The following is a 7,732-nucleotide window of genomic DNA, read 5'->3' as shown; positions in this document are numbered from 1 at the left end:
TATATAAGTTAAATTTTTAAAAGCAGATATACAATCATGTTTGTAAGTTTCCTATAATAAAAAAAAATCCTTTGCTAATAATATTTCAGCAGCTAAGACGTACCTTTTACCTCCTTTCAACGTTGGCTTTATTGGTCCAATCAATTATTTCTGCTGCTTTTATAATTTCCAAATTACTACAGATATTTCTACACATTTGTGCCTTAATGCAACATTTACATTTTATATTCAAACACAATCATCCCTAGCTGGTTGTTACGTTAAAACGTAACTAAAACGTTACGAAAAAGGCGGTGCTGGCCATGACGGAAGAGTGCTAGAAGACGATACATAGCGCAAGAACTTGTTTGCGCGGATGGTGCTGACGCATCTCGGCCGACAGAGCAAGGCCCGATATGCGCTGCAACCAAGCGGGGGCACCACATATTGGAAGCAATATTGCAGCCTCCTGGTAGTGATTCTAACAGACATTTTTATGAATATGATTACATTCTGTGGTGAATCTAAATAAGGCACAGAAGTTCCAAGTTTTTAATATATTTACAGCAGATATTTAATGCCGTTTTTTGTCATTGCGTAGTTTTACATTCGTATGATTTTCTACCATTTTCAATTACAAAATTTCATACAATAGTACATTTATATTAAAGTAAAAGTAAATTTTAAAAGATTAGGAATGTTGGAAGAAACTGCGAATGGTTGGATGGTCGGTCTATATTCATTTTTTGAGATTTCGCAATTTACACCAATCGTTTCTAATTTATGGGATAAAGAAACATCCAGTGTGCAGTATATAAATGCTACGAAAATAAAAAAGCTTGATGTATTGCTCGGATATTTAATTCTGTTTTGGGTTATTTTATATCTTATGTACGAAAAGTGTCTTAATGTAAGTTTCAGCAATTTATTTTTTGCTTCTGTTATGTATTATGTTGTGTTAATTAATGAATTTGTCAATTATTTTTTTTTTGGGGTTATTTGCAAAGAGTGCAGATAATGGATAACAAAGCCTATTGACAGTACATTTGATAATTTTCATTTATTAACACAGTCGTTACTTCGACGTATGCGCATTCCATTGATGCAGAGAAATAGAATAATCAAGGCTGTGTGGAATTGTGGATTTTGCTTTGGTAGCATTTGTTATCTAAAATCACCCACAATTAAAACATTGAACTTCGTCTCTGAAGAATTGGAAATAACACATGAGGAATTGGGTGTCATTTTACATAAAAGCTTTTACTTCCATCGGGCAGGAATAGAAATTTTGTGCAATGGAGCTTGGACAAAAGGCTGGGCCAATTTGTTATTTGCATCTTTCATCATGAATTCGTATCAGAAAAAGTAAAGAAGCTTATATTTTAATATTTAGCACCTGCTTGTCCATTCGTACAACTTTATTTATATTTTTTGAACATAGAATAATTCATTGTAATTTAGCTACTATGTCTGTTTAAATGATGGGAACTCTGAAAAATATTGTATGATATTTGTAATCTTTATAGGTGGTGTACAATAGTGAGCACTTTTCTATTTTATACAGCAGTTAATACTATTATAATAGATACTTGTCGAATTTTGTTATGCATATCTCATTATAGTGGAAGAAAGTTATCAAAATTACTTTTTTGTCTTCATGGTCTTAGTTGGTTAGTATAGTAGAAATTTGATATATTTCTAATTGTAATATGTTCTTAATAAATATTTTTTTTAGGATATATTTACATGCATTATTTGTACCAAAATTGATGTTATGGCCAGAAAATATAAATTATTCAAGAATGCAATTTGGCTTATGGCTCTGGTTCACGGCGGAATGTCTAGATTCTGTAATATCCTTAAATAATTTATTTATAAATTTTTTGTTAAATTACAATATTTATTTTGGTGTAACAGTATTAATCTTATTAAAAAATGTAATTTTTAGGTATGGTTTAGACTTTTAGGATGTGTAAAAGCTACACATTGGTTAGAAATTTGTTTATTTCCCTCTCCAACACGAGAAGCAATTGAATTAGCAGGAATACAAAAACGACATAGAGATTCTTTAAAAAAATTAGTTAATAGAACATCAAAAAAAACCGAACTCTGGCAAACATTGTTTTGTAAGTATATTTCAGTAAAACATTTACATATTATGATTTACATATTATGACAATAATTATGATTTTTAAATAAAATTAGGTGCTGTGGCTATTAAGAAAAAAATCAAAAGAATTAGGCAGGCAAAACAGAGTAATTCTATACAAGTAATCAATTCTATAGAAGAAAAGAAAGAAGAAAAATTAATTGAAATAATGGAAACAGCAGAAATAAATAAGGAGCAAACAAACGAGAATATAAATTAATGTAGTAAAACTGAAGGTGAATAACTTGCTTATATTTCTTAAGATAATTCAAAGATTCCTAGTTGCAAGCTATATTTATAAAAAGTTTTAAGATGGAAGATATTGAAAAAAAAAGAAACGAAATATGCACAAAATTTTGTATTTAGTATAAAAATCAAATTTATTTAAGAATTTTATAGATATACACCTGTTTATGTAGAAAGTTTTATCATTTACATACTTACAAATTAATGGTGCATTTCGCAAGTAATAATATCTTTTTCGCATCTTATACAAACCTTTCTCAAGGTTTGTGTGATTAATTAAATATTTCAGTAATGTTACAGTCGAGTTTGCAAAGTGTGTATTTATACAAGGGTATGTAAAAACAGTATTTCGTATGAGTATCTTGTAAATTACTAATTTAAATTTAGGCATTTAATAATTACTTCTAAACAATAGCTCTTAATATAAATTTATTTGTTGAATGTTAGTTTAAGAAATAAGTTTAGGTTTTTCAATAATGCGGTATAAATGTATTATATATTACTCATACAATTCTGTCGTTCGTTCTTTGATCATTAAGCTACAGGCACGATATGTAGATCTATATGACGAAGTATTATTTTTCATTATTCATTTTTATTTGTTAAGATAATATTACCTTCGCTTCTATGGAACTAATATTGCGAGGTATATTGTAACAAAATATGAAATGTTAAATTTCATTATTTTATTTGTAACAGTAAATAATAACTAAAGATTGCGACATAGAGCTATACATCTTTGAAAAATAAAGTTGTAATTTTGATAAAACAGCTGAAATTTCAAAACTTCGACTTCAGTCAAATGTTATTTTAAATAGTATTCATTTTTCGAAATTTTCACTGTTTAGAAAATAAAAAAATATAATTGTTACATGTATAGATTTAAATACAAGGACTATAGGATTAGATGTTGGTCCAGGAAAATATGAAATTTATCGTTTATCCTTTTGTAGCTACTCAATAACTACAACTTCTTAAATTCAAACATAAAATTCCTATATGTAAGAAGCAAAAGAATAAAAATAATTCATTGTATAAAATACACTACAGAGTTAAAAATTAAGTATCTAAACTTAAATATTTAAGAATTGAAGCATGTTTTTCGTGTGCATTTTGCTACAAAGAAAAGCTATTTAAATGACACGTTGTTCCTAGATATATAAAGTTTTATTTCCGATCATTTTGGACTGTGTCAATAAAATATAGTACATGTATTTAGGCTGAATTGTTCCACAATGTTATACAGTTTAATGAAAAATATTATAAACGAATGTTTGAATAAAATCGTATTCAGTATGATGGCAGCGTCGTATGCCTTGATAATATCGTATTTCTAAAAATTGTTAAAACATTCGGTTTAGAAACTTATACATAAACCGTTCAGATATACAAATGCATAATACATTTTTTCGATTCAACAATTAATGATAAAATTATTCAAGCGATCTTATTTTTATATCAATATTTGAAGGGAGATGTCATAGAGAGTTCCTATGGTTTTGCAAATATGTAAATACATGTTTTTCCAATATAACTAAAGAATTATAATTTTTGTCTGCAAATAGATATTGGGTAAAATGATTCAAATTAAGTGTCATATGAAATAGCTACTGAGTATAATAGACATTTTTACTTAAAATCTAAGGTCACTAAGGGAAAAAAACAATATGTCACTGAGTTCATGTCAAATGATCTTTGTACAGTCCAAGGTTACAAAAAAGTACAATTTATAAGGACCAAGGTGTTAATGCTTTATTTACAAGACACTCTCAAAGTTACACCTTAGTTTCTTAAATATAGTTATTTCTTTTAGGACCTTAGATTGTTTTGATGTCATTATTTTAGGATTTATTGAGCTTATTCTTTTAAGATACCAAAATAGAGTTATGAGATCCTACTTAAAAAATATAAAAAACGTAAAAAAGTAAAAAATTAAATTTTTACTTTTTTAAATAACTGCTTCATTTGACACTTAGTTTGAAATGTCTCGTATAAACCCAATGCCTCACTATAATATCTCAAGCACGAAGTATTTAAAAAAAATCTGACGTATTTTTGGACAGTAACTTATCTAAATAATTTCCTTACGTTCGAATATACTTAATTTAAAATTAAATTCGTCACAATTATGAAAATGGAAATTGGAACAATTAATATATTATTCTTATTAACAAATGAAAATCCTGTATAAAGTGAAAGTACAGAATTGAATCGATGATAAAACATTTAATCATAGGTTGATTGATTATGCGCTACGCATAATCCGACGAGTAAAACTACATTTAATATAGCAACACTTCTCTCCCTGAATGCGTTGTGAGTCCGAGTGCTGAATATAAGGCCATTTCATGTGAATGACGACCGTTAAAAGTTCAACACACCATTTATAAAATCTCTTCCCCTATGGGAATAACATCCTCGATTTCGCGAATCAAGACAAACTGTCTGCTTAATTTACGTAGGTTTTATAATCGAGCTTATAGACACACTCACAAAATATCTTGCCATATTACTTTTATCGTGTGTGGTAATGGTTATTTATAATATTTATATATGTATATCGTTAAATTGTTTTGTAACTTACGTTGAGTAACTATCACTGCGCTTATTTCCTCGTAATAACGTATAATCAGTTTCTTTTTTCTTTCCTTTTTTCTACTTTTTGTTTTTTATTTCATTAATATCCTTTACACATTCACGCGGATGGCTTTCACACTTTCTCTCAAACAACAAAGAATACAAATAAAAAAATATTAAGAAACATAGGGTTCATGTGTAAAATCCATACCGGTGCGACGACCACGCCAACGTCAAGCCAATTTTTTTTATTTCTTTTTTTTTCTTATTTCTTTCTTTCTTTTATTTTCTTCAAACATTTTTCTTAACTTTGTCGTTCTCAAAAGAAACTTTTGTGTGTTACAAACAATAATAACAATAACATTTGCTAGATGAATTTTTATCGTTGAGTAATTGATTAGTTTTTTTGGAGTGGTGCATACAAAATTGTCAAAATGTTCTTTGTTCTCAGTGTATTTGTTTACTGGTGGCAGGCATTTGTGGTTCGTCATGGTATACACGACGAGCCAAGGTTTTTTAAAGTAATAGGACTGGAAAATTCTACGATCAGCGGCCAAAAAAAATCTCGTCAACAGGATCTTTAAGCAGCGGATCGTTGCTTCATTTTTAAGTCATAAAATCCTGGCTATTCATATATATTTAACTAGTAATTTACCAATCAGGCTCTACTCATTTTCCTTTTTTTATCATTTTCTTTTTTTCGCTTATTTTTTGCATTTTTATTGGGCAGTTAAACCAGAAACATATGACTACTGCCCGTCAAAAGTAAGTTATTAATTTCGCAGCTTAGGAAGACAGTAAATTATTCGGAACGCGATTGCAATAATAAAGAGTTGCAACGTTTTTATTTTTTTTTTTTTTCTTCGTGCGTTTCACCTTGGTTTCATATTTTTTCATGCACGCCATGTTAATATGTCTAATAAACATTTCACGGTTCGTCGGTGGTGCTGGAACGAACGTAATTATGAAAGTATACCTTATTACGAACATATTACGTATTATGAGCAATAAAAGTTGAGTCGGTGAAACTTTCTTAGGCCCAACGCGTTTTCTCCTCTTACGCCATTTTGCGCGTCTTACGTGGATGCAGATATTTAGAATTTATAGCTTCACAACTAGAGAGATACGTGATTTCTTTCTCTATTCTTCCTCCTTTTTTTTTTTTATTTTGTGAAAATATGGCCCCATTGTTACAGGCTCGATGTAAATTTCGCGAATTGTTCAATATTTTTTTCCTTCCCTTCTTCTTTCTTCCTGAGTCTGCAACAGGCTTTGTCAAATTCCATGCCATGTACATCAATGATTGTGATCCTTTCGTATCTTTTATAAGTACTTCGGTTCGTCGCTGATCGTCCTTTGTTTTAAAATTGTTTTCAATTTGAAACTATGTTGTGTGTAAAATGCAACACTTCGGTCCCACTTTTTTCTACAATTTTTTTTCTTTGCTATGTATAACGAGATACAAGAACACTTTAATGCTATTCAGTAGCAAAGTTGCGTTCTTTGAAGCGTTCTACAAAGTTGGCGGAACATTAGTGTTTCTTTTTTCTTTTATTTTAAACAAATTAATATTCGTTCTTATTGAATGTTTAGATTTTTATGACTATTATTTTCGATCCTTGTTAAAAATGATTTCAGATGAAATTTGTTTCTCAAAGTATTCTCTTAAAGAATCACAATTGTACTGTGAATGCAACTGGCATCAAATTGAACCCTCTTTAGATCTCTCCATATTAATCCTACATTGTGTACATGTTTTGACAACCTGATCTCCTACACATCTTTTGTTCATTTGTAATATTAACAATAAAACCACGAGTCAAAAATCGTTTGCTTTCAATGTTTATGCAAAAACATATTTCTTACCCTCTGCATCTAGTATTTTATCTTTTTTATGTGAAAACAGGAAAAACATAACATTATGTTACGTAGAAATATGACTTTCAAGTATGCAGTCAAGGTCAAGAAATATGTCTAATTACATTTACTATATTTCCATTTCACCTAACTTTCATCCACCTTTATCCATTTTCGATAGCTTTATTCCTACGTTCTGACCGCTTGTGTGCGTATATTTTGAGAATCCTCGCCTTGAGCAGGCAAACAGCAGTTAATTGGCCTTTAGTCGAATAATTCACGCGAAAAGTCGAAGACTCGCTGAGGCTTCAGTCTTTCAGTCGTTAACACCAGGGACGAAAAATCTCTATTTTATTCGTGTTCGCAAGAATAACAGAACCTGTTAAATCGCAACAAAATCGGAAAATACTTGGATACATTTACATTAACATCTATTCAAATTAATATATATCATTTTGTGTATATTAATAAATTTTCATGAAGAAGAATTGCAACTTTTGTGAAACTAAAAGAACTGACACCGAAGTATTTTAATAACGGGATTAGAAATATTTTAACGATAATGTTAGGTCATTCAAATTTAACAAAATGGTGATCGGAGGTTATCGGTGTCAATTAATATTAACAGATTTTCTGTACAACCTATAAGTACCATTTTCAAAAAGAGTCCCTGGTCAACGTGAACGCATTTCATATTTGTTCTTACGTTGTTTCGTAAGACAATGTATATGTATGTGGATGTGTAAACGCATGTGTGTGTATGTGAGCATGCGTCGTACGTGAAAGTAACGAAATTGAACAATTGTCTCTCAGAGACTCGTGACGATGTGTGGCTTGGCAGTGGTGGAAGCAATCTTAGATAGTTGCACGTCAATGGGAATGCGATCGTCGTACAGTGTTGGCGCCTGCAGGATAATTCCTGCT

The 7,732-nt window shown here is 29.9% G+C and overlaps 2 protein-coding genes across 3 annotated transcripts in view; one reads left to right on the top strand and one right to left on the bottom strand.

Annotated features, from left to right (window-relative positions):
* The first annotated feature begins 676 nt into the window (after window positions 1-676).
* LOC108551946 (uncharacterized) lies at window positions 677-2,348 on the top strand. Its single transcript, XM_017906290.1, has 6 exons — window positions 677-889; window positions 1,052-1,344; window positions 1,506-1,649; window positions 1,715-1,829; window positions 1,928-2,105; window positions 2,185-2,348. Exons 1-6 carry the CDS (start codon window positions 677-679, stop codon window positions 2,346-2,348), a joined length of 1,107 nt encoding a protein of 368 aa, XP_017761779.1.
* A 5,023-nt stretch (window positions 2,349-7,371) lies between these two features.
* The window catches only part of LOC108551956 (acetylcholine receptor subunit alpha-like), a 34,632-nt gene continuing 34,271 nt past the window's right edge, over window positions 7,372-7,732 (bottom strand). For both annotated transcript variants that reach the window (XM_017906300.1, XM_017906298.1), the window contains exon 13: window positions 7,372-7,732. In XM_017906300.1, the coding sequence (XP_017761789.1) occupies window positions 7,618-7,732 (115 nt within the window). In that variant the 3' untranslated portion in view covers window positions 7,372-7,617.

This window comes from Eufriesea mexicana, unplaced genomic scaffold (assembly GCF_001483705.2).
Source record: "Eufriesea mexicana isolate 0111107269 unplaced genomic scaffold, ASM148370v2 scaffold5301, whole genome shotgun sequence".
NCBI lineage: Eukaryota > Metazoa > Arthropoda > Insecta > Hymenoptera > Apidae > Eufriesea > Eufriesea mexicana.
The sequence above is the reverse complement of the archived record's forward strand: the minus strand, read 5'-3'. Positions and strand labels throughout refer to the sequence as shown.

Bases quoted from the DNA above. Each gene is read 5' to 3' on its own strand.
- LOC108551946 (XM_017906290.1), top strand. From the start codon at position 677: ATGTTGGAAGAAACTGCGAATGGTTGGATGGTCGGTCTATATTCATTT. The intron at 1,345-1,505 runs GTAAAGAAGCTT...TAATCTTTATAG, and splicing joins ATGAATTCGTATCAGAAAAA to GTGGTGTACAATAGTGAGCA. The intron at 1,830-1,927 runs GTAATATCCTTA...TGTAATTTTTAG, and splicing joins CGGCGGAATGTCTAGATTCT to GTATGGTTTAGACTTTTAGG.